Consider the following 26,518-nt stretch of genomic DNA (forward strand, 5'->3'; position numbering starts at 1 on the left):
AGAGCAGCTTCCTGTGCTGTTGGAGGATGAGCTTTACCAGTGTACAGGGAAGAAAGCCGGGAGAGCAGAGGCCTGGGGTCCCCACCGCCACAGCAGCAGCGGCGGCGGGTGAGGACGGAGCGCCCGGGCTGTTATGGAGCCTCGGGGTGAGGACGGAGCGCCCTGGAGCCTCGGGGTGAGGACGGAACCAGCCCGGGCTGTTATGGAGCCACGGGGTGAGGACGGAGCGCCCGGGCTGTTATGGAGCCTCGGGGTGAGGACGGAGCGCCCGGGCTGTTATGGAGCCTCGGGGTGAGGACGGAGCGCCCGGGCTGTTATGGAGCCACGGGGTGAGGACGGAGCGCCCGGGCTGTTATGGAGCCTCGGGGTGAGGACGGAACCAGCCCAGCTGTTATGGAGCCTCGGGGTGAGGACGGAACCAGCCCAGCTGTTATGGAGCCTCGGGGTGAGGACGGAGCGCCCGGGCTGTTATGGAGCCTCGGGGTGAGGACGGAACCAGCCCGGCTGTTATGGAGCCTCGGGGTGAGGACGGAGCCAGCCCGGCTGTTATGGAGCCTCGGGGTGAGGACGGAACCAGCCCGGCTGTTATGGAGCCTCGGGGTGAGGACGGAACCAGCCCGGCTGTCACCGAGACTCGGGCCGGAGCCTGGGCCTCCCTGGGACAGGCAGTGGGGAGGTGTCCACGCTGCTCAGCTGCTCAGTAAGAGGAGGGTGGCTACTTCCTGATGCTACATCCAAACACCACTCAGCTCAGCAAAGGCGGAGCATCAGAGAGGGACTGAGGAGACCCTGGAACGCGATCCTACGTGGAGGCCAGAGTTCCCCAGAACACACTGAGCGGTGGAAGCCCAGCCTGGCGGGCGCTCCGGATGCAGGGGTGCTCAGGGGTCACGGGGGCGGGGCAGCCCCACAAGCACATGGCTGAGGCCCAGCGTGAGGACTCCTGACTCGTTCCTGCACATAAGGAGACTGAGGCAGAGAAGAAAGGCCGTCCACTGTGCTGTCCACGACACTCATTCCAGACCAGGGCCACGAGGAATCCCTCCCCCCCAGGGCCACGAGGAATCCCTCCCCCCCAGGGCCAATCGTCATCACACTGCATACCGCTGACAGGAGCGGAAGGACCGCGCTGTGTGTTACTGGGCAAGGAGAGGAATATTTCAGTAAAATGAAAGCAGACAAATCAGCGTGATGGCGGCTGGGGGTGGAAGGGGCTTAAAGCCCTCAAGACAAAGCCAGGGGCTGCCTGAGGCTGCGGGCTGAAGGTTGAGCTGATCTAGAATTCTGCTTTAATTTTGATTTTTACTGTGGCCTGTTAATATGCTCTTTAATAAACCCCATGATAGGCCTTTCTAATAGAATCCATTTGTTTAAAAATATGATCGTGACTGCACAGGTAAAATGAGCCTAAATCGGATTCTAATCCATTTTAAGCCAGTGAAAGATGAGACTATCAGAGTTAATTTTTCCTTCCTTTACTTAACTATAAACAGTTACATTTTGTTAATAAGAAGATGAAGTTAACCTTGTTTACTGTGACACAAAGAGGGAGAGACGTTTCTAGTAGCTTCAAGCAGCTTACAGTCCCAAATCCACAAACCTGAAAACCTTTTCTGATCCTAGGAGCAGAAGCCCACAGAGAGACTGTGGATGGATGGACGGCCGAGGGTGCCGGGGCGGACGCAGCTCCCCAGAGACCCAGGAAGCCCTGCCCACGTCCCCACGTCACCGTTTTGTGCGTCATACACCGCGGGTGAAATCCCAGCACTGAAAATTCCTCCTCTGAAGAATGAAGTTCGCCGGCCTCTGACGTGCTCCTTGAAAGGTGGATATTTAAAATCCAGGCCCCAGACTCAGTGCGCCAACGGCTCCCACAGCTTTACGACTTTGCGGATGTAACAGAGCTGGGCACTGACTCCGAAGGCCTTTCATCCCTCCTAATGTGCACTGCGGTGGTGACGCTGTGTTATTGCTATGTCCTGGAAACCAGCGTCAGCCCCGTCCTTATCGCCAGGAGCTCCGATGCCTTCAACAATCTTCCTTCAAAGGAGGCCAGGCCTCCCCCGAGGACGCGGCCGCCCGGCACAGCCGTGCCCGAGGTCTGAGCGCCACCTGGTGGACCCACAGGGTGTGGCAGGGAAGCCAAGCGGGAGGCTCCGTCCTCCTTCATGAGAGTGGCTGAGAACCAGCGCCGCCGACCACCTCACAGCTCCACCCAAGACAGAGCTGAGGGAAGCAGGCTCCAAGATCAGTGCTCACAGGGAAGGAACAGAGCCTGGCCGGGGTGAACGGCACAGCCAGAGCCAGGAGAAGCCGGGAGCCCCATGGAGAGCCGCAGGCCTGTGCCCCACCCCACCCCACCCCACGGCCCCGCCCGCTCGCCCAGGGGCCCCCGCGGGGGACTCGGGAGGTGGAGGAGACCCTGGACAAGGGAGCCAGGAGCCCCGGCCCGGCCACCCCAGAGAAGGCCCTCTCCCACGCCCCTCCTCCTCCTGAGGTCCCCGCGGACAGGGACGGGACCAGGATTACCTCCCCCGGCTTTGTCAGAACTTTAACGGGAGGAAGACTGCGAGGCAGGGACAGGAATGTATGAAAACCTGCTCCTTCCTCTCCATTTTGCTGTGAACCTGAAACTGCTCTTACAAAAGGGTGTTTTTTAAATCTGGGCTTTAAGACATTCCTAAACGTTTTAATTCTTTCCTGAGAACCACAATTGCTACACAACAGCAGCAGCAAAGGACGGTTTAAACCTGAAGACAAGCAACTTCTGTTCATCAAAACTGACGTTGGGAACTCACAAATCCGCCGTGCCTGCTGTACCACGGGGCATTGTCACCACCCACGAGACCTCCTGACTCTCCCCTACCCCAGGAAGGATTCTGGCTGAGACCTGCAGCTGGCCTCTGTGGGAGCCGAATGCCCTCACTAAGGACAAGCTTTGTGTCATTACCACATTCAAGATTCCGCCTGCCTGTGAGCACCTTCAAGAAAACAACAAGAAGCCATAATATTTGGTTTGGCCTTAATGACCCACAGAGATACAATGGCCCCCAACAGTGGAAGCCCATTGGACTGCAAAGCAGCTTTTACGCTGAATCACAATGGCTGGGCTTTTACACCAGAGGACTTGGCAGCTCTGCAAACCAGAGAGCCCCCACTCACCCCGAGAACTTCTGGAATTAGCCACACTTCTTTCCCACCTGGACTGCACGCCCACCCCCGCCAGAATCCCTTCCCGATTAATTAACCACTAGAGCAGAACCAAGACCCCACACATACACAGGCACACTCGCACGTGCACATAGGTACAAATGTGCACACATGCGCACAGCACACACCTGCACTGTGCACATATGCATATACATGCATGCATCCACACGCACACATGCATGCACACGCTCCCTCTGCAGACGGTCCGAGTCCTGGATGAGTTCTCTGACCCTCGCAAGGTGCACGCTCCTGGCTTCCCCTCCCCTCCCCCCGCGAGGAGCTGCAGGGGGCAGCGGGAGCTTTCTAGAAGCAAGATGCACCTGGGTCCCGGGGCCTCAGCTCACTGTCCACACACGTGCAGCTGTGAAATCGCACGAAAACCCATCACCGAACTGGCCAGGAGGGAAGAGTTACTTAGGCAGGATTTAGGCTCAGAAAACCACATACGGTGAATTTTAACATTTTATTGGCTTGAAACCAGAAGAAAACAGTGGCCCCGGGAAACACCGGGTCCCCAGCGGGGTTCCAGACCACCAGGGCTGCAGCCACCAGTGTGGCCCACGCACGGGAACAGCTCTGGACACTGAGCCCACTCACAGGAACAGCTCTGGACACTGAGCCCACCCCCATGTCCCCACGACCCAGACCACCACGCTGCCCTGGCCGCCTGCCCCCGCCACTACCTGCCGGTCACCCTCCTGTGCATGCGAGCTGAGCAACTGTGCACAGAAAGTCACAGTGAGAACTCAGAGGCCTAACATGCAATGGACTGCCTGGCACACGTGACGCCGCTCAGGAACTCTATGACACACATCACTCTGGAACTACCTAACACATGTGACACCACACATGACACACGTGACGCCGCTCAGGAACTCTATGACACACATCACTATGCAACTACCTAACACACGTGACACCACACATGACACACGTGACGCCGCTCAGGAACTCTATGACATGCGTGCCATCACTCTGCAACTACCTCACACATGTGACATCACTCAGGGGAATGACATGCATGTCACTCAGGGACTATCTGGCATGTGTAATGTCATTTGGGATCTGACGCGCATGACATCACTCAGGGACCATCTGACGTGTTACATCGCTCAGAGACTGACACAAGTGACGTTGCTTGGGGACTCTCTGACATGCGTGATGTCACTCGCGGATTGACATGTGTGACATCACTCAGACTATGACACGTGACATCGCTCAGGGACCATCTGACATGCATGACGTCACGTGGGGACTCTCTGACACAGGGATGGCCTATGGTCCTGGCTTCCAGGCCCAGTACACAGCATTCACACAACGTGCCCTCCCCTGCCCTCCCCTCCCCCCCGCCCCCCAGCTGCAAACGCCCCTCATTCCGCAGAGGTGGACGCGGGGATGAGCTTCGGCTTGGCCTGCTGGGGTGCAGAGAGCTCTGGAATCTTCTCCCCATGCTTGTACACGCTGACGGTGACATCGATCTTCTCCCCTCCGTACTTGTTCTTGACGTTGATGCTGTACTTGCCCGAGTCCTCGGCGGTGACCCCGCTGATGGTGAGGCTGACGTACTTGGACTGCTCCACCTTCACCGCGAAGTGCTCACTCAGCTCGATGTCCTTGTCGTTCTTGAACCAAACCACTTCTGGGTCAGGGTTTCCAAACACTGTGCAGGTCAGGTTCAAGGTCTGCAGAGGGGGTGTGGCGCGGAAAGAGTCAGGAGGACGGCCGCACCCCACATCGCCACGGCGGGGCCGCACCCCACATCGCCACGGCGGGGCCGCACCCGACATCGCCACGGCGGGGCCGCACCCCACATCGCCACAGCGGCCCCACCGCCTCTGCTCTCACCTTGCCCTCCATTATGGTCACCACGTCGGGTAAGCCGCCGATCACCTTGCCCCGGTCTGCAAAGGGAGAGAGCCAGGTTAAGGGAGCCCAGGCACCATGACGGCAGGGAAGGAGCTCACACTCCGGGGGGGAGTTCACACCCCGGGAGAGCTCACACCCCCGGGAGAGCTCACACCCCCGGGAGAGAGCTCACACCCCAGGGAGAGAGCTCACACCCCCGGGAGAGAGCTCACACCCCCGGGAGAGAGCTCACACCCCCGGGAGAGAGCTCACACCCCCGGGAGAGAGCTCACACGCCCAGGAGAGAGCTCACACCCCCAGGAGAGAGCTCACACCCCCGGGAGAGAGCTCACACCCCGGGGAAAGGATGCGGGCAGCAAAGACACAGGCACTGAGGAGAAGCAGACCAGAAGCTGCGGGCATTGAGATAACAAGGAGGTGACGCAGTGAGGAGACAGCGTGACACTGCAGAAAATACGATGACAGTCGGCTGAGGAAGGAGGCCAAGGCCAAGCCCAAGGCCCAAGGCCCGAGCCCGAGGCCCAAGGCCTGGCTTGGTCCGGAGGGAAGAGCTCAGCCTCTGGGAGCAACATCTTGCAAGGGTAGGTGGGGGCAGGAAGAGGAACAGGTGGAGACTGAGGCCAGGGGCAGGGGTCACACTTAGACCAGGACAGGAAGGATGCTGGTTAGAGACACAAAATGACTTGTGTGGAATTTGGGTCCTGTCCCGTCTGTTGTCACGCAGGTATACTTACTCTTCTCGGCAAACGCGGCGGCCCTGGGAGGGACGGGGAGGGGGGAGAGAGAGGAGAGAGTGCTGAGAAGCGCAGCCGCAGCTACGTCCCTGAGCTCGAGAGCTGTGGTGGCCATGGAGTCAGAAGCAAAGCCGCTGGCCTCCCCAGGGCCCGAGACCACGTACTTCCTCCCAGATGCCTAACGCCTTCTCTAGAGTGCTTGCAATGCCCACACCAACATAAACGGAGTAAGTCATTGTCACACTGCACTTTAGGGCGTGATGACAGGGACGCAACAGCGCCCGGCACAGAGCCAGGCCATCTGTCCACTCCTGACCGCCACAGGTCCCATCTGTGGGCACGGAATCTGCCCGTGCATTTTTCCTACAACTTCCACCCTTCACTCCGAGATGGGAAATGCCGAGACCCCCCGGAAGGCTGCGCTCCACACTAGAGGCTGAAGGCATCGTTGTCTGCCACAAGCTCACCAGCTCGCATTGGAGACCTCAGGCGATTTTTGACTTGTTGGTTTCTGGTTAATCTGGCCAGTCAAAGACGTGCCACCGAACCTAGCCAGATCCGGGAACTGTCCCCTGCCCAGGCTCCGAGACAGACAGATTTGAAATTCCCGAGCCATTCTTTTAAGAAGCTGCTCTGTGCAACATATCACTGAGGTTGCAATCATTGCAGAAATGTATCATTTTAATCACTTAAGGTCCCAATCAACCTAGAAACTCGGTCTACAAATGCATTTCTAGTTTAGAAGAATATCTTCAATTGGATGTTAGGCTCCTTCTGACCCAGGAACAGCACATTCCTGAGGTGATAACTAGATGACCCAGCGGGGGACCAGAGCAGACGGACCCTATCTGACAGGGAGTAAGCAAGCATGCAGTCCTTACTTGAGTTGCTGGAATTCCGCAAATGCTTCGTCAAAGGCTGGAAGAGAACATTTCAGAAGTTAGAAGCTGCTTCACCGTGTTTAGCCACTGGGCACGTCAATTAATAGAAAGCTGAGTATAACCACGGGAACGCGCTGATCTTCAGGGTTTGATTTGTCTCCATTCTGTCACATCACATGACTGCTGACATGGTGTACCGGGCACTAATGTGGCAGGCCCTCCCACCTGGCACTGACCTGACGCAGGGTGTCAGAGGCTGACGCAGCACCCCTCGCTTACCCTGACCTGACGCAGTGCATCCCAGACGCAGTGCATCCCAGACGCAGTGCGTCAGAGGCTGACGCGGCACCCCTCGCTTACCCTGCCCAGACGCAGTGCATCCCAGACGCAGTGCATCCCAGACGCAGTGCGTCAGAGGCTGAAGCGGCACCCCTCGCTTACCCTGCCCAGACAGGTCGAGGGAACGCTGGTGGTTGTCCTTGCCATCGAAAATCTCAAAGGTGTACTTCCCCTTGTCCTTCTCTGAGGGCTCGCAGATCTGCAGCCACGCCATCTCCTCACTCCCGCCGACCCGCATGTGCTCGCTCGAGGAGATCTTGGCATCTCTTCAAGAAAACCGCAAGAACACACGGGGTTCTGTTTCCAGGTCTCTCACAGATCCCTATGCTGACACCAAAGCCTCAGCAGATGTGTCTGACTCCCACAAATTTACTAAGCACACCTTGCAATCCTAAAGTGATACTTGGTTTGAAGATGTATGAACTATTTCACGTACTAGTTATCCCCACATGCTGAACTTCAAACTATCCCATGCACATAGTACAGAAGTCCAAGACTATGACACAACGCAGCGATCCTGGTTGAGTAAATGCTCAAATGAACACCCACCCTCGCCACACTCCACAGCGGCCTTGGCGGAAAGGCCCACGTAGCCACAGGCAGATAAATGGATGAGTAAACTCTGTGAGGGAATATTACTCCGTCCTGAAAAGAATGTCTTATCCAGCATACATCCACCGTACGCTGGATTGAAAGCCACCTTTTCAGCAAGCTGTGGCCTCGTGGTCTGACTTTACTTGGGCTTGGCGATCCCTGCCGCCGAAGCTCTGCTCGGGACCGTCGGAGCCTGGGCCTGTGGAAGCCCTGCCCAGCACAGACTCGCCCAGAACCGTGGAGCCGCGCGGAGGTGCGCGCAGACTCCAGTGGGCCGAGGTCCTCCTTTTGAATCCAAGTTCACCAGGACAGGCTTGGCATGGCGAAATTTAAACAGGGGCCAAAACGTGCCCAGGAACAGACACTCCACTGGAAGTACAATTCAGTCCCAAGCAGACTTATCTAAACAGAGTCACGCTTTGGAAATGGAACAGAACTGTAAATTGTCCAGCTGGCTAAAGACAGGGCTGTCGGGGCCTTGGCGTGGAGGCCAGGCGAACAGAAGGACAGGGCCTGCTCCCCAAGCCCCGTGCGATCCCGTCCTGCAGACACAGAGATCTGTAGATCTGGTCCTGCTTTGGTTCTGGCTGAGAGCCTGTGGCACTGATGGAAGAGTCACCCCCTGGGTGAGGTCATTATTAATTATTATTAATACTGTTTTATTGCTACTGGGCTTAGGGCCTTGTCTTTTTCCCCAAGCCTAGTGAAAAGCCAGTGACTAGAAATTTGGGTCTGGTTTATAAACAGTGGCCGCTCCTTTAGCATTCTGCTGGCTTCCAGACAAACTGGTTATGAGCAGGGCTAACTGTAACCAACCCGTGCCGGGAGCGCCTCCCCCGTGCCCCCCCCCACTGCCCCCCACTGCCCACGACGCTCACGGAGCTCAGAACTGCAGCATCTCCACGACACACAGGCCCGGTGCATCCAAGCCTCACCCCCCACTTACTTGTGATACCAGTTGATTTTCATTTCTTCTGTGAAGTACTTCATGAAACACTGGAGTCTGATTCCCTCTGGGGTGCACAGAACCTTCAGCGGGGAGGCGGACGCTCCTGTGGACGACAGAAGGCCTGAGATCTCCAGAGGGCGGCAGGGCCGTGTTCCACGCACTCTCACCCCCGACAGAGCGGGCTGAGATCTCAGAGGGCGGCAGACAGAGCAGGCTGAGATCTCAGAGGGCGGCAGACAGAGCGGGCTGAGATCTCCAGAGGGCAGCAGGGCCGCTCCTCGCACTCTCACCCCCGACAGAGCGGGCGTGCTGTCTGCAGACACCTCACGAGGCAGGGGCCGAAGTCTGTCCCCATCACACATGCTCAGGAAGCAAGCCCACAGACCAGAATGTTCCAAAAAGCCCTTTGCGGAGCACGGGGAGAAACGCACCATTTTTCAAGAGCCAGCCCCTGCCCCTGAGCAGCTGCGCTGGAGGGGTGCAGGTGACAGGGACTCGTTACGCTGACAGCCTGGCAGCCCAACGCGTGGGAAGAACCAGCAAAGACCACCAGGAAACAAAGGCAGGAGCGGACGAGAGCCTACATCGAACTAAAACGCTTCTTAACAGCACTACAGCAACAAAAAAGCAGTTACCAGAGCTGAGAGACAATCCACAGAACAGAAAAGGATCTTCTCCAGATTCCTCTATATTCAACATATAGGGATTAATATCAGAATGTACAAATAACTCAAAAAACAGATATTCTTGAGTTATAGCCCAGTTGATAAATGGGTAAATGGACTGAAGAGACATTTCTCAGAAAGGGAAATCGATATGGCTGATAGAGACATGAACAAATGTTCAGCACCCTTAGCCATGAAGGAAATGCAAACCAAAACTACACGATGCTATGTGCAAACCACGCTAAGAGCCTGTTCTCCCCAGAAGAACAGTAATCAAGCACACAAACCTGCTGGGCACCGGTGGCTCAGCCTGTCATCCTAGCTACTCAGGAGGCTGAGATCTGAGGATCACAGTTCAAAGCCAGCCCGAGCAGGGAAGTCTGTGAGACTCTTATCTCCAATAAACCACCAGAAAACTGGAAGTGGTGCTGTGGCTCAAGCGGTAGAGCGCTTGCTTTGAACTAAGGAGCTGAGGGACAGAGCTCAGGCCCAGAGTTTAAGCCCCACACCAAACAAACAAACAAACCATACACACTGGCAAGGAAGCAGGCGAGGGGGACCCTGGTGTTCTGTTGGTGGGAATCTGAATAGGGAAAAGACTATGGAAACACTGCGCAGGGCCCTCAAACACTGCAAACAGCCTGCTTATGATCCCAGCCTACCGCTCGTGAGCACATGTCCAAAGGAGAATAAACCAACAGCCAAGAGAGACACCTGCAGACACACGCCTACCAGAACAGCCCAACAACAGATGAATGAGGAAATTACGGTTCACGTGTTCCACGGAATACTATTCAACCAGAAAGAATACCCAGGTACAACGGATCTGCGAACTAAGACAGCAAAAACCGAGAGCTGTTGGTTGAATCGTGAGAGGGTGGAGGAGGCCCAGCCGCCTCAGGCAGGACGTGTGCAGGGTGGTCAGTGTCCCGGGCTGTCTGGAGACAGCAATGAGAAGAGACATTTACAGGAATGCTGGGAGAGGCGTGGGAGTGGGGTGAAGGGCGGCCGCTTCCGGAGGCTTCCGGGAGGTCCTGACGCAGCGGGCTGAGCACCCACCAGAAGCTACCTGCATGCTAGGTCTTTGCTACCTGACCAGAAAACAAGCCAGATATTCTGTGAGGAGATCTGCTAGCAGAACACGTTATACACATGTGAGCTACTATTGCTAAATTCATAACCGTCATCACTGGGGGCCGGTGGCTCTTGCCCGTTACCCTAGTGAGGTCTGAGGATCAATCAAGGTTTGCAGCCAACCCAGGCAGGAGAGCCGTGAGACTCTTCTAATTACTCACAGAAAAAGCTGGGAGTGACACTGTGGCTCAAGTGGTAGAGAGCTAGCTAGCCTTGAGCAAAACAGGAGCTTGGACAGTGACCAGGCCCAGAGTCCAAGCCCAGGACCAGAAAAACTAAAAATAACCATTATCTTCGCTCTGATGGATTCCATGGAAGGGCAAATGGAGAAAGAACTTAGCAGACATTGGTGTGGCACATAGGAGTCGTCCCAGTTCTAAAGGCTGTTAGTTCCCTTCCGTTCTTGAAATAAGGATGCTGACCGCAGTTCTGGGTAAAGCCATTGCCAGAATCACCGGAGGCAGATGGCCAGAGGTGGCTGAGTGGAACCCCAGGCTCCGTGCTCAGCCCAAAGCTCTGGAGAAAGCGGGGTGGGGGGGACCCTCCAGCCGGGGCGGTCACGTGGGCGCGGCTGCACCTCCTGATCCCTCCCTCCAGGGGTGAACACCGCTGATGGTAGCGCTAACCAGAGGGCATCTCTTACCACAGACTCGACTCATCGCCAAGATCATGTCCTCGTACACTGGAAGAGAGAACAGAGAGGCGCGTCAGGGTGGCACTGTAACAGGAAGCCTCCTCTCCAGGGTCTGATTAAATCTGGAAAATGACACGTTATTGGCCACCCTATCCGTGAAGGCTCTGTGTGCCGTAAGTCCTTCCAGCTGTCACCCCTTACACAGCATAGATCACCAGCACCCTGAACTGAACATCGCATGCACAGACTCCAGCTGCTGCACTAGCCAGCACACAAACTTCGCCAACAGCATGCAACACAGCTGACGCAGTGTCTTCTCTTCCACAGAGCTGGCTACAAAATATGCACGAGACTAGGCACCAGTGGCTCCTGCCTGTAACCTCAGCTACTCAGGAAGCTGAGATCTAAGGATTGTGGTTCAAAGCCACAAAAAGGAAAGTTTGTGAGACTCTTATCTACAATAAACCACCAAAAACTGGAAGTGGTGCTGTGGCTCAAGTGGTAGAGCTCGTCTTTTTTTTTTTTTTTTTTTGCGGTTGTGGGGCTTGAACTCTGGGCCTGGGCACTGTCCCTGTGCTCTTCAGCTCAAGGTGAGCACTCTACCGCTTGAGCCACAGCATCACTTCTGGTTTTCTAGTGGTTAATTGAAGATCAGAGTTTCACGGGCTTTGAACCATGATCCTTGGATCTCAGCCTCCTCAGTAACTTGAATTACAGGCATGAGCCACCGGAGCCCAGCAAGAGCTCTTGAACAAAAGAACTCAGGGACAGCACGCTGGTCCAGAGTTCTAGTCCCAGGACTGGCCAAAGAAGAAAACAAAATGTGCAGGGGCCATGGATGTAGAACCCACCTGGTCAGTCAAGCAGCTCAGTGTCACACACAAGGGGGGCGGGCCAGGAGGACAAAGTGGCGTCACTCACCTTGGCCTGCTATTTCAAGGACGGACACGTCTTGACCTCTGTCATCTTTCAAGGTTGCCTTGTATTCACCATGATCCTTCTTGGACAGCTACAAATAAAGCACAAGCCCCATCTTCGTGAGCCAGGTACCGCGCCTCCGTGGGCCCTGGGCGCGAATGCCCTGTCCCAGCAAACCAACAAAGACAAGGCGGACTTGGAGGGCTTCCAGGCAGGCTGGCTGTGCCGGCACACGGCACCTTGGGGATGAGCAGCTCACAGACGCCTCTCTCCAGGTCCGGCAGCGTCTCCGTCTCATACAGAACATCGTCCTTGAGCCACTTGAACACCGTCTCTTTCTTGGTATTGGCGACCTGTGAAGCAGAGACCCCAGTGAGCTGTGGAATCATTCAGGCTGTGAGTGAGAAAAACCTTCAGGACTGCAAACACAGACCCGGGAACCACATCATCTTCACTCGAGACCGGCTCAGGTGGAGGCTCACGGAAAAGCTGTCCCTTGCTATGGCAAAGACATTGCTATATTCCACCTTCTAGAATAATGATGCCCTCCCAGGGAGACAGCGCCAATGACTCTCACGACTCTGACTGTAAAATGAGCTGGCTAATAGGAAACATCATTACTGCGAATGAGTCACAGGGGATGTATTTTTTAATCTAGAAATAATACAGACTATTCTTAGAGGCCTACAAAACTCTCCCAGATGCAGAGACCCAAAGGGAACAAAACGCAGACAGAGCAGCTGCTGGGAGAAGCCCTCCTGCTGCTTGGCTCTGGCTTCACGCAGGGGCAGAGCTTCAGAGGACTCTGCAGAGCGGCAGGCGTGGGTTCGTGGGCGACACCGCTGTGTCCCTGGGAGCCTATGCGTGCTGTCCCGTGTGAGGGAATATGGGTGTGCCCGGAGCCCGTGGGCCTGACGATGGTGTACCCACATCCCACAAGACGCCAGGACGGAGGGGACCAGAGACGCCAGGACGGAGGGGACCAGAGAGAGACGCCAGGACGGAGGGGACGAGAGACGCCAGGACGGAGGGGACCAGAGAGAGACGCCAGGACGGAGGGGACCAGAGACGCCAGGACGGAGGGGACGAGAGACGCCAGGACGGAGGGGACCAGAGAGAGACGCCAGGACGGAGGGGACCAGAGACGCCAGGACGGAGGGGACCAGAGAGAGATGCCAGGACCAAGGGGACCAGAGGCGCCAGGACGGAGGGGACCAGAGAGAGACGCCAGGACGGAGGTGTCCAGAGACGCCAGGACGGAGGGGATCAGAGAGACGCCAGGACGGAGGGGACCAGAGAGAGACGCCAGGACGGAGGGGACCAGAGAGAGACGCCAGGACGGAGGGGACCAGAGATGCCAGGACAGAGGGGACCAGAGAGACGCCAGGACGGAAGGGACCAGAGAGAGACGCCAGGACGGAGGGGACGAGAGACGCCAGGACGGAGGGGATCAGAGAGACGCCAGGACGGAGGGGACCAGAGACGCCAGGACGGAGGAGACGAGAGACGCCAGGACGGAGGGGACCAGAGGCGCCAGGACGGAGGGGACCAGAGAGAGACGCCAGGACGGAGGGGACCAGAGAGACGCCAGGACGGAGGGGATCAGAGAGACGCCAGGACGGAGGGGACCAGAGATGCCAGGACGGAGGGGACCAGAGAGAGACGCCAGGACGGAGGGGACCAGAGAGACGCCAGGACGGAGGGGATCAGAGAGACGCCAGGACGGAGGGGACCAGAGACGCCAGGACGGAGGGGACCAGAGAGAGACGCCAGGACGGAGGGGATCAGAGAGACGCCAGGACGGAGGGGATCAGAGAGACGCCAGGACGGAGGGGACCAGAGACGCCAGGACGGAGGGGACCAGAGACGCCAGGACGGAGGGGACCAGAGACGCCAGGACAGAGGGGATCAGAGACGCCAGGACGGAAGGGACCAGAGAGAGACGCCAGGACGGAGGGGACCAGAGAGAGACGCCAGGACGGAGGGGACCAGAGAGAGACGCCAGGACGGAGGGGACCAGAGAGAGACGCCAGGACGGAGGGGACGAGAGAGACGCCAGGACGGAGGGGACCAGAGACGCCAGGACAGAGGGGACCAGGGACGCCAGGACGGAGGGGATCAGAGAGACGCCAGGACGGAGGGGACCAGAGAGAGACGCCAGGACAGAGGGGACCAGAGAGAGATGCCAGGACGGAGGGGACCAGAGACGCCAGGACGGAAGGGACCAGAGACGCCAGGACGGAGGGGACCAGAGAGAGACGCCAGGACGGAGGGGACCAGAGAGAGACGCCAGGACGGAGGGGACCAGAGAGAGACGCCAGGACGGAGGGGACCAGAGATGCCAGGACAGAGGGGACCAGAGAGACGCCAGGACGGAAGGGACCAGAGAGAGACGCCAGGACGGAGGGGACGAGAGACGCCAGGACGGAGGGGACCAGAGACGCCAGGACGGAGGGGACCAGAGACGCCAGGACGGAGGGGACCAGAGGCGCCAGGATGGAGGGGACCAGAGACGCCAGGACGGAGGGGACCAGAGGCGGCTCTGCAGGGTGAGCTCTCGGGGTGCAGCTGTGCCACGTGCTTAGAATCTGCACTCCGTGGCAGTGTCGGTGAAAACGTGTCACAAGCAGAGATTCTGCTGTTTTGATCACCGTGTTCACCAATGAGGGGCCCTGCCTGGTACAGAGACCTCATCCTGGGGTGTCTGGGGGGCAGAGGACCCTTGGGGCGTCCCCCGCCAGCGCGGGAGCGTGCACACGGCCTGGTGGAGCCCACAGCAGTCCCCCGGCCCCCCGTGTCCATCTGGAGTCCACTCACGGCAAAGCCCTCACTCTGAGCTCAGGTCTGTCTCCCTCCACAGTCATGAGGATATTCTCAATTGTGGGTCCCTGGGTGCCAACACCGAACTTCCCAGCCATCTTCAGCCTGTGTTCTCTGAAAACACCTGGGTCCGTCTGATGCCCAGGGGAGCAGTCTCAGGCCCTCCATACTACTCCCCCTCCGTTCCACTCTGACCCCAGACACTGGGGCATAGCACACCGGGCACGGCGGGCAGCGCATAGCACACCGGGCACGGCGGGCAGCGCATAGCACACTGGGCACGGCGGGCAGCGGACCTCCTGCCCATGGCATGCCCGCCCCGGGCCACGCAAAGCCCCTGACCCTCTCTGAGCTGGCTAATGCCGCCTCTCTATGACTAAGATTTCTCTTAAACATTTCTTTTTTTGAAAGGGCTTCTGTAAAGTGATAACATAAATATATTATTTCATGTTATTCTCCAAACACTTTGCTGTGTAAATGATGAACTTTAAAATGCTCATCTACCTGAGTCCCTAAATTTAAAAAAAAAAAGTGATGTTGGAAAATGGCTCACAGAATCAGCATCACAGGACTGGCAAGGAGACACAGAGCATTAGAATGCAAAATGTTTAACGCTCAAGTGATGGTTATCTGGGTTCTCTGATGTTTGTGTTCAGGGTCTATGAACATGGGAGTCGGGAGCCCCAGTTCCCTGAAGCATTTATCCGTGGTTCAGCACCAGGGCCCTGCCCGCCCTGAGTCACGAAAGAGGACCAGACCACTAACAAACCCAGCTTTGAGTCCCATCTAGAAATCCAAACACACGTCAACTTTCCACCAGGTAATCCCTTGAGAAAATCGCTTCTTCCAGCGCACGCAGCAGGGGGCGGCGGCCTCCCTCCTGGGCCCTGCTGCACTCCTGGCTTTGAATACCAGTGAGCTTCCCGTCTGGGGGCCAGGCCTGCGCAAGCCTCTCCAACCTCTTTGCAACTCAACTTCTTTTCTTTCCCAAACATTTCTCAGTCTTCCTTCTGAACATATTAACACAGAAATGATCTACTCACTGCCAAAACAAATTAAAAACATAAGCATTTTTCTATTATTAATTTATGACATCTGTGGGGATTTTTAAGTATCAAAGCTTTATCCCTGGCTTTCACAACAAAGAAGATTGTGATGGGAAGTTAGAGATCAATTGTCACCACTAGCGATGGTTAGGGAGGCCCAGGGAAAGTTAATTTAATCCGTCAATCTCCTGTAAAGTCCTGGGACCCAGACCCCACAAGGCACCCTGGGACTCGCACCCAGCTCAGCTCCTGCTTGATGGCCCCGTCCACCGCGCCTCTGGAGGTCGCTGCTCAGCCAGGCTCCCCGACTCCGTCAACGGGAGGTTTGTCGCTTAAAATGAGCTTAGCAAAGATCAAAGCTGATCTTACCACTGAATCCTTAAAATACAACTCAGGCTGTGTTCTGCTCCCCAGAGGCCCCAGACCTCCCGGTGAGGTCCTCTCGCCAACCAACAACTGTGTCTTACCGTGGCACACCTTCTGGAAAGTTCACCTGCTCAAACGCAGCGTGTTTATTTTATACAGTAACCCACCTCTTTCCTCTGCCTTCGCACACCCAACACAGCAGTCTCTCCGTGGAGAACAGACCCATGCGCTCATCTGGGAGCAGTGGTGCCGGGCCACGGCAGGTGCACGGCGTGGACAGGCTGAGCCCACGGCCCCTGCCCACCCCTGGGGGCCCCGCGAGCCCCGGGCTCCCGGGAATGGACCTCACCTTACAGAGGAGGCGGACTTCACACTCTTCAGTGACATCCCAATGCAAATACTCGGCGAAGTGAGGGCCTGGGGAGAGGGGGCCAAGTTACAGGAGTCACAGATGCATGCGCTGGTATGGCCTGCATGAGGGCCTGGGGAGAGGGGCCAAGTTACAGGAGTCACAGACGCATGCGCTCGTATAGCCTGCGTGAACGCACGCAGGTGTGTTTACTCACTCCTTCCCTGCGCTCTGCAGGGTGGAACGGAGACACGGTTCACAGCCTCAGCATCAACACCAGTTTCCGCTGGGCCTGACCCTGCTGCCCCCCTCTCTCCCCCCCCACTTCTCCTGCCTCTTCTGCCCCTCCTGCGGGCCCACCCCTCCTGCCCCGCCCCCTCCTACGGGCACGTGTCTGGACCCTGCTTGGGACTGGGCATGCCACTGTCTGGACCCTGCTTGGGGCTGGGCATGCCACTGCTCTTCAACAAAAAGTCTGCTGAAATCACTGTGCTCTCTCTCAAGGCATCTGTCTAACCAAACGTCCACCACACAATAAACGAAGCCTCTAGAAAAAGCATACTGCTAGACATGAGAAGAAAGAACAGCTCCACCTAGCAACGTTCTTCATTCATACAGTATTTGAAACTGTAAAAAAAGTGGATTAATGATTCTCAACTGTTTATCACTTCTCCTTACACTAAGTGTATGATAATGCCACTATCTCATTCAACACAACCACACACAGAAAGTGTGCAGTGACTTCCGCCACATCAATACACTCGGCAAGGTGGGCTCAGGTGGGGCTTGGAGCTCCAGTGGGGCCTCCTCTGAGGGACTGTGCCAGGCGGGAGAGCCCGGGAGGAGCAGCGAGGCTCAGGAAAGAGGAGCAGGAAGTGTGTGTGCCCAGCCACAGCGCCAGGCTAGGGCCAGGTCTGGATGAGCTGGATGGTTGCAAACAAGGAATGCACAGATGAGCCTAGTACACTACATGGAATTGTTAGTGTGAAGGAGATGTGTATTTGGGAAGAACTGTCTCTCAGAAGGGTGCAGTTACTCGGAGCTCAGAGCCTGGCCAACTGAGTCAGTCTCTTGATGAGGACAGTGACAGGAAATAGGAACAGTCTCAGACCATGGGGTCACAAGCATCTGAAGCCTGAAGCAAGACTAGCAGAGAGGTGGGGGGGGGAGGGGGGTATGATTGGGTGGGGGGGAGGGGGGAGGCTGGGAAGGGAGGTGAAGGGTAAACAAAGGAGGAGGCTGCAATGCTTGGTAAGAAATGTATGCATTATCCTGCCCATGTAATTGTAACCCCTCTGTACAGTATGTTCTCAAATAAAATAAAATAAAATTTAAATTAAAAAAAAAAGCCACACCAAAAAAAAAAAAAAAAGACTAGCCAGAGAGTAGAACTATAAAGAGCAAGTCCCCAGCTGGAAACAGCTACACTTTCAACCATTGTAAATGCTTTCAAAGTCACCGGGATGCTGCGGGGTCTGCTTCCAACAAGTATGTGAGGCGCCTTACCTTGCTTCCTGAGGAATTCTTTCCTCTGAAATTCAGCCTCTTCTAGGACAGCCTTGAAAGCTAAATTCAATATTCAAGAAAAAGAGAAAAGAAAAGAGAGGAAATATGTCTGCTTCACTCCATCAAGAGAATTTTCTTTGAATTACTTTTATGGGCATGAAAATAGTTCAGTCTAGCATACCATCTCCAATAAGGACCAGAGAAGACTGGTTTTTGGCTTTCCCGTCTTGAATCTGCACGGTGTAGGTGCCTTCATTTTCAATCGTAAATCGGTCCATCACCATCTCAATAAGTCCGGTTGACTTGTCACATTTAATTCTGTGTGTCTATAAGCAATGGAGGACATTGAGAATTATATAGTGAAGTTTTTCCTCCACGTGTAATGGCTGAATCTGCTGTGGGATCCTAAGGAATGGTGCACACAGCCACAGAATGAAACTCCATCACCTGAACCACCTAGACCAACCACCAAACACAAATTTGCAAGCTCCATTCTGTGACCAGACCAGGTTCCGAGTGGAGAACACGAGCCCACAGGACTCTCCCGACAGAACACTCGCTGCCCCAGGACAGCTACCCGTGAGAGGCAAGCCAGCCAAAGCAGGAATCAAGGGCCCGCTGGCCGAGGCCTGCACAGCAAACAGCACGAAGTGACCCCCAGCGGCGCTCCTCCCACAGCTACAGGGGCTCAGAGCCAGCAGCGGACCACCGGAGGACAGACCAATGAGACCCTGCGCAGCCTCAATCCCATCGCTCCCCAACTTCCAGTGCCCTGCAGGCGACAGTCAGCCTGGGAGGCCCCGTCCACAGAAGGGACGTCCACCGAAGTCTGCTCAGCCTGCCTGCTCCGCTCACTCTTCTTGAAGAGTTCGGGCCTGCTTCGGGCTTCTCTGGCGTCTGAGTCTCATTCCTGGCAGCATCCCTGCCCTGGCTCTGTGCTCCCCGAACACCGGCGCCGACGGTGCCCTCATAGACTTCCTTCCTGGCACCTGTCTGTCCTGCCAGCCACAGGGAAGTAGGCCTGTGCCTCCCTCCTCTCTGCAACCTAAAGTGCCTCATCGAGCACCTAATCAGCAATGAACACCCAACGACCACATAAAAGTCTGTCAGGCACAGAGAGAAAGCCCAGACTGCTAGCTCGCTCTGCTGTTGGTGACGTCCTAAGACCACAGTCTCCAAATCTCTGCTTTTCCCGAAAAGACTCCCTGACTGCCCTTGATTTTGTGTTCTTCCCTCCGGTTTCTCACTGCAGGTGTATTTCTCCAGCTCTCCGATGCCCCTCGGGGGCTGCGCTCATCTGGGCCTCTGTCCCGGAGCCGTGTGGTGACAGTGTGTGTTCACCAAGAACACTGAAGAATAGCTGCCACCAAGCACTGGAGAGGAAAGTGGAAGCTGCGTTCCCAGGGCTTCGCAGAGAGCCGCCGTGTCTGGAAATCTCCATGACTTCCAGGTAGAAGTGAATAAAGCCTGCCCTACTCTCCCCAGACTTTTATCTGCAATACACACACACACACACACACACACACACACACACACACACACACACACACACACACACACACACACACACACACACCATTTTAGTTAGAAATCCCAATACTGAATGACAGAAGGGGTCACACTGATCAAATAAATGGCTTTGTACTCATAATCAGGCATGTTAAACTAAAACCCCCTTGTACAATTAAAAATAAACTTTTAAAACAAATCGCAGTGTTCTTTCTCGTGCGTCAGCATGAGCTGTGTGGATCACCAGCAGGCTATGATGAGAACCAGGGGAGGTGGAGAAGCGGGGGAGAGGCCAGGACTGAGGAGAACCTTCCAGAGCGGCATCCACGGCAGCCGTGCAGGGTGACCACACCCGCCGCCCGCTGCTCCAGCAGTGGTCCCGGCACCCACCCCAGGCAGGTGGACGAGGCCCCGTGCGTGAGCCCAGCGCCGGCCCCGGGAGCTGCCTCCGGTTCTGAGAAATGACTGTTCCCACATCCAGAGAGAACGTCAGGCTGCCCGGGAACCGCCCAGCCTCATCCACAGGACTTCACGCTCAGCTCTCAGAACGCCCAGGTGAGACGCCTCGGGAACCCACTCTCATCAGCTCTGAGAGGCAAAGCGTCGGTTCGCCCGGCCAGAGCCCAGCAGCTTCCGGCTTCCTCGGCTGAGGCACCGCCCTGTAACACTGTAACATAATCAGGCTTCCCCACAGGACGCCATGAGCAAGAGAAAGCCCAGCGATCTCACAAGTCCGAAGCAGCAGGCTCTCATGTGACGCTTACAATAGTGTCAGTCTTCGCGTGTGAAAGTCACCCATGGACTGCTAATTACACATGTGAAATAGCGCAGCCATATTCCAAAAGATTAGTGATGATACCATGTTTAAAGCAAATGTGCATTAAAAGATGTTCTGCAGTGATCAAGAAAATGTGGTATATATACACAACGGAATTCTATGCCTCCATCAGAAAGAATGACATTGCCCCATTTGTTAGGAAGTGGAAAGACAGGAAAATTCTACTAAGTGAAGTAAGCCAGGCCCAAAGAAACATAGGTCCCATGGTTTCCCTTATTTGCAATAACTAGTATATGTCTGAGTCAAGCAGAAAGGTCAAAAGCTATGAACATATGACCAGATAAGATAAAGTTAAGCGAAATGAACCCCAAGATAGGAATACAAGTGTTTTTTTCTTTCTTGCTATTGTTTCTAACACACTTATAAGGTACCATGTGATTTTTTTGCTGCTTTGTATGTCCCTCTCTCACAGTATAACCCCCATTTTCACTGTATTTGATGTTGGTATAATTTGTGGAGGGGAAGAAAAAAACAAAATGTTTAAATAGGGATACAGATTGACCCACTGTAACAATGAGATGTACAAGATACTATGTTGAAAAACGAACTTTGCAATTGGGGGGGGGGTAGTTGTGGAGGTGGGAAGGAAGGAATGGTAGAGGAAAAATAAAATTTTAAAAAATATGTTCTGTAGTTGGGCGCTGGTGGCTCTGGCCTGTAATCCTAGCTACTCAGAAGGCTGAGATCTGAGGATCGCAGTTCAAAGACAGCCCGGGCAGGAAAAGTCCATAAGACTCATCTCCAATTAACTAACAGAAAACCCGAAGTGGCGCTGTGGCTCAAGTGGTAGAGTGCTCTCCTTAAGCTGAAGAACTGAGGGACAGTGCCCAGGTACAGAGTTCAAGCCCCACAACTGACTAAAAAGCTACAGTTCCTTTAAACCCTGTTTCACGGCACGACCTCTGCTCAGAGGTGTCTCTGACGCCTTGATCAGACCATGGTGGCTCAGATCCCGTGTGCACACCATGGTTTCCCACCCACCAGGGAGCGATGCACAATTCCCTCCTCAAGCCAGCCCTCCCATTCGCAGGGCTGGGGGATGACTCCATCTCCACGGATGACAGCCACACACCATCCCACCCACCGCCCGTGAGACTAGGAGTCAGTGCTGACCACGTGTGCTGAGCACATGCACACACTCCCGGAGCACCACGAGCCTGGCCACGAGCCACACCGTGTGTATGTGATCAGGACGGAGCGGGCTAGCTCTGCCAGCAGCAGCACTGGCACGGAGGGAAAGGGGCAGAAGAGGGAAAGACGCTGGGCTGGGCCATCTCCAGTGCATCCTGACAGAGACCCCGGGAGCCGTCTCCCGGAGCGCACTCGTTCCTGGGCAGGAGACAGCAAACACGGGCCCGGCCCTCTCGACACCCGCCCCCCAGGGAGGACAGCGGGTCTCAGGGCTCTTTGCACACTCACCCGCGGGCACCGCCCACCGTCCAGGGTTCTTTGCACACCCGCCCACGGGCACCGCCCACCGTCCAGGGCTCTTTGCACACTCGCCCGCGGGCACCGCCCACCATCCAGGGCTCTTTGCACACTCGCCCGCGGGCACCGCCCACCGTCCAGGCACTTGTGAGATGGAGGCGGGGAATTGTGAGTTCAGGGCCGGCCTGGGCCAGGTCCTGTCTTAAGGGGAGCACTCTGAGGCTGAGCACGTGCAAATGCGCTGTGTGGAGGAATGGCCTGGCGGCGCACACGCACACTCACCTCGCTGTCCGAGACCTCCCTGTCATTCACCACGAAGCGGAAGCTGGCGTCCGCAGACAGCGGCTCGGCCTGGAGCCAGAAGCGAACCTGGCCCTTTTCCAAAATCTCATAGGCTAAGTCCGACTTCAGAGGGAGGGCTGGGGAGAGAGGGGCCGGACTTCAGAGGGAGGGCTGGGGAGGGCCGCGTCAGGCAGGCCTGCCCACCCCCCCCCCCCCGTGTCCCTTGGAGAGACACTGAGCCCGGGGCTCTTGCACACTGGCCCTGGAAGGCAACCGGTGAAGCCAAAGCCTGTGTCAGCCTCGCGGCCGCGGGGAACCTGAAACCTCCAGACCCCATGGGCAGCTCCCGAGCACCCCGGCTGGGGGCGCCCGTCCTGGGGACGCTCTTAGGCCTGGGGGCCCGGGGTGTGTGTGGCACAGGCCTGGGGGTCCGGGGTGTGTGGGGCACAGGCCTGGGGGCCCGAGGTGTGTGGGGCACAGGCCTGGGGGCCCGAGGTGTGTGGGGCACAGGCCTGGGGGCCCGGGGTGTGTGTGGCACAGGCCTGGGGGTCCAAGGTGTATGGGGCACAGGCCTGGGGGTCCGGGGTGTGTGTGGCACAGGCCTGGGGGCCCGGGGTGTGTGGGGCACAGGCCTGGGGGTCCGGGGTGTGTGTGGCACAGGTCTGAGGGCCCGGGGTGTGTGTGGCACAGGCCTGGGGGTCCGGGGTGTGTGTGGCACAGGCCTGGGGGCCCGGGGTGTGGGGCACAGGCCTGGGGGTCCGGGGTGTGTGTGGCACAGGCCTGGGGGTCCGGGGTGTGTGGGGCACAGGCCTGGGGGTCCGGGGTGTGTGGGGCACAGGCCTGGGGTCCCGGGGTGTGTGTGGCACAGGCCTGGGGGCCCGGGGTGTGTGTGGCACAGGCCTGGGGGTCCGGGGTGTGTGTGGCACAGGTCTGAGGGCCCGGGGTGTGTGGGGCACAGGCCTGGGGTCCCGGGGTGTGTGGGGCACAGGCCTGGGGGTCCGGGGTGTGTGTGGCACAGGCCTGGGGGTCCGGGGTGTATGTGGCACAGGCCTGGGGGTCCGGGGTGTGTGGGGCACAGGCCTGGGGGTCCGGGGTGTGTGTGGCACAGGCCTGGGGGCCATCCCTGCAGCCAAGGCCTCACAGCGCCTGCGCGCATCCTTGCTGGGGCGGCCCCCGCGCATGCGTCCTGTGTGCATACTCACTGGGGTTCTTTATCTCGTTGCTCAGTGCCAGCAAACGCTCGAGCTCTAAAGGTAAGGGGAAAATGCAGTGGTTGGCTTTGAGCTGGACACTCAGCAGCTTGTGAACAGCAGCAAAGCTAAGCAGGAGTGAGGCTGACTGGTGACGCTCGTGGGGACTGTGCCAGATGCTGCTTCCACAAGCGCGTAACAAGAGGCTCGTGGCCACTCACTCACTCCATCACCAACCAATCAAGGTGCTGGCACCACGAAAGTTAGTTGGCAGATGAGAGAAGGGAAGGGGGAGGAGACAGAGCCCGTGAAGGGCTGAGGCCAGCGGGGCTGAGGCCGGAAGGGCTGAGGCCGGCAGGGCTGAGGCTGGCAGGGCTGAGGCTGGCGGGGCTGAGGCTGGCCGGGCTGAGGCCGGAGGGGCTGAGGCTGGCGGGGCTGAGGCTGGAGGGGCTGAGGCCAGAAGGGCTGAGGCTGGCGGGGCTGAGGCTGGCAGGGCTGAGGCCGGCAGGGCTGAGGCTGGCAGGGCTGAGGCTGGTGGGGCTGAGGCTGGCGGGGCTGAGGCTGGCAGGGCTGAGGCCGGAGGGGCTGAGGCTGGCGGGGCTGAGGCCGGCAGGGCTGAGGCTGGCAGGGCTGAGGCTGGCAGGGCTGAGGCCGGAGAGGCTGAGGCTGGCAGGGCTGAGGCCGGCGGGGCTGAGGCCGGCAGGGCTGAGGCCGGAGAGGCTGAGGCTGGCGGGGCTGAGGCTGGCAGGGCTGAGGCTGGAAGGACTGAGGCCGGAGGGGCTGAGGCTGGCAGGGCTGAGGCCGGAGGGGCTGAGGCTGGCGGGGCTGAGGCTGGAGGGGCTGAGGCCAGAAGGGCTGAGGCTGGCGGGGCTGAGGCTGGCAGGGCTGAGGCCGGCAGGGCTGAGGCTGGCAGGGCTGAGGCTGGTGGGGCTGAGGCTGGCGGGGCTGAGGCTGGCAGGGCTGAGGCCGGAGGGGCTGAGGCCGGCGGGGCTGAGGCCGGCAGGGCTGAGGCTGGCAGGGCTGAGGCTGGCAGGGCTGAGGCCGGAGAGGCTGAGGCTGGCAGGGCTGAGGCCGGAGGGGCTGAGGCCGGCAGGGCTGAGGCTGGCGGGGCTGAGGCTGGCGGGGCTGAGGCTGGCGGGGCTGAGGCTGGCAGGGCTGAGGCTGGCAGGGCTGAGGCCGGAGGGGCTGAGGCTGGCAGGGCTGAGGCCGGCAGCTGGGCCCCGCAGGCAGCAGCCCTGGGACACCGGCCTCTGCAGGGACAGCCCAAGGGCTTCCCCCCGCCCCCCGCAGCAAACAGGAAAACCAAGCTGCTCTGCTCCTGAGAAAGCTCAGAGAAATTAAAGCTCTAAGCCATTTCTCAATGTCTCTGCTTCGCTCCTCTGCTTCCTTCCTTCCTTCTCCTTCTCTCCTTTCCTTATTACTTCCTAAGTCTTCCTGCCTTCTTTTCCTTCTGTCTTCCCTTCTTTTTACCTCCTTTCTTCCCTAATTCCCTTTTCCCTTCCTAGAATTAGAACTCAGAAATTAGAGGATGGTTATCAAGGTAAAACATCCTATCTGAACTGAAAACAGTAGATTTCTTTCTGAGCAAGTGTAAACTACCCTTGGGGTTTGGTTTGGCCATGAGAAATCATTTTCCTTTGGATATCATGGTGGCTCATGCCTAACAGTCCAACCAATCACAAGGCAAATATCAGGAGAACACAGTTCAACCCTAGTCTGAAGTTCAGAGACCCCCATCTCCATGGAAAAATAAGGGCATGCTTGTATGTCCCTGCCATCCCAGCTACAGCAACAAGCATAAATAAGAAGGTGGGAGAGGTAAAAACCAACAGGCCTGTGCCAGGATGCTCTTACCTTCTTCATCCAAAACAAAGCTGGAGGACACACCGTCCGTGTCACTTACGGACACAGAGTATGTCCCTATGTCCACTTTATCTGGAGCCACAAAGTACAGACGTGAGCTGAAAATGAGGAGGAGAGCAGGGTGTCAGCCGTGTCTGCTGGCTGCTCCCGGGCTCCCGGGTGCGGCTCCCCCGCTCCAGGGGACTCACCGATCGCCCTCCGTGTGGACCCTGAACCTGTCCTCGTCGGTGATCTCTTCGTAGGACTTGCACCATGTGAACAGGGAGGCGTCGGTCATTTCCTGGCAGTCAAACTCCAGGTAGATGTCGCCCTGCTCGTCCACACCGGCGCTGACCTCCTTGGTGCCTGTGGACGAGAGCCCAGGAGCCTCAGGAATTCCACACCCTCCGGATTCCTTTTGGGGTCCGGAGGTGGCCCAGGAGGAGGGCTCATCTTTCACCGAATCATCACTTCTCATTTCATGCCCACCGCTGTCGTGACAGCCACAAAAGAACCCACAGAACCTCCCAGCAGCCGGTGGCTGTGTGGTGGCCTGCTCAGCCATGCTAACTCCTCATGCTTCTGACTGCTCCCCACCCCGTGTCCTTCCCACTTAGAAAGCGGGGCTGCTGGCCTGGCCACCTGTCCTCCCCGAGACCCACCTCCCACGCCCACACACAGCCAGCTTCACACCGCCCGCGCCACCGTCTCCGCGGTGGCTGCTTGGGTTTTTGCCCAGGTGGAGGTGCTTGCTCGGTTTGCTGTGTTCTGATGCACACAGTCACCCGACCCAGCTCCTGCCAGTCAGGATCTGTCTCTTAGAACGCAGGGGTGGAAGAGGCCCTGCTCAGCTTGGCCAGCCAGTGGGAGGGTTGAAGCCACACGTGCACACACGCCCACTGCCTGCCGCAAGCGCCACACAGTAATCTCTGGTCCCGGCGGAGGGGCCAGGCTCACCTGGCCGGGCCTCCACTAACACTGGCTCCGAGGTGTCTGAGGGCTTCCCGGGCCCGCTGGCGTTCACCGCACGGACTCTGAAGACATAGGTCTGGCCCTGCTGCAGGTCACACACCTTGAGACAACAGGGGAAAGGGGTGAGGCGGGAGACCACAAACAACACTGCCTCCGCCCCTCCCCCGCCCCGTGAGGGGCACGCCTTCCTTCTGGCCAAACTCGGTTTCCGGTTGAAGAGCTGGACGGAGCAACAGAGCAGCAGAGAGCAAAGGAGATCCTCAGCCACACAGCCTCGCAGGCAGGAACAAATGGATCTGGGAACCTCCTTTGCTCACTCTTCCTCGGCTGAAGAAAACACAAAATTAAATCCTACTGACTGGTTGCGGTTTGGTGTTGATGTGTAACATAGTCCTATGGGACTAAGTCATATCTACACATGACTATTAACTGAAAAAGCCACGTCA

The 26,518-nt window shown here is 57.4% G+C and overlaps 1 protein-coding gene across 1 annotated transcript in view; it reads right to left on the reverse strand.

The window, feature by feature from the left end:
* Window positions 1-3,654: 3,654 nt before the first annotated feature.
* The window catches only part of Myom2 (myomesin 2), a 60,282-nt gene continuing 37,418 nt past the window's right edge, over window positions 3,655-26,518 (reverse strand). Inside the window, exons 21-37 of the mRNA XM_070016829.1 lie at window positions 26,058-26,172; window positions 25,310-25,466; window positions 25,113-25,219; window positions 23,271-23,315; window positions 22,069-22,205; window positions 18,193-18,337; window positions 18,012-18,071; window positions 16,506-16,573; window positions 12,164-12,277; window positions 11,928-12,015; window positions 11,016-11,054; window positions 8,571-8,676; window positions 7,133-7,296; window positions 6,692-6,728; window positions 5,811-5,833; window positions 5,056-5,111; window positions 3,655-4,892 (exon numbers count right to left, since the gene is read on the reverse strand). Of these exons, the coding sequence (XP_069872930.1) occupies window positions 4,581-4,892; window positions 5,056-5,111; window positions 5,811-5,833; window positions 6,692-6,728; window positions 7,133-7,296; window positions 8,571-8,676; window positions 11,016-11,054; window positions 11,928-12,015; window positions 12,164-12,277; window positions 16,506-16,573; window positions 18,012-18,071; window positions 18,193-18,337; window positions 22,069-22,205; window positions 23,271-23,315; window positions 25,113-25,219; window positions 25,310-25,466; window positions 26,058-26,172 (1,773 nt within the window). The 3' untranslated portion in view covers window positions 3,655-4,580. The remainder of the gene's footprint in view (window positions 4,893-5,055; window positions 5,112-5,810; window positions 5,834-6,691; window positions 6,729-7,132; window positions 7,297-8,570; window positions 8,677-11,015; window positions 11,055-11,927; window positions 12,016-12,163; window positions 12,278-16,505; window positions 16,574-18,011; window positions 18,072-18,192; window positions 18,338-22,068; window positions 22,206-23,270; window positions 23,316-25,112; window positions 25,220-25,309; window positions 25,467-26,057; window positions 26,173-26,518) is intronic.

The sequence above is a fragment of the Dipodomys merriami genome, unplaced genomic scaffold (genome assembly GCF_024711535.1).
Source record: "Dipodomys merriami isolate MVZ:Mamm:240054 unplaced genomic scaffold, mDipMer1.0.p SCAF_12, whole genome shotgun sequence".
NCBI classification, from domain to species: domain Eukaryota; kingdom Metazoa; phylum Chordata; class Mammalia; order Rodentia; family Heteromyidae; genus Dipodomys; species Dipodomys merriami.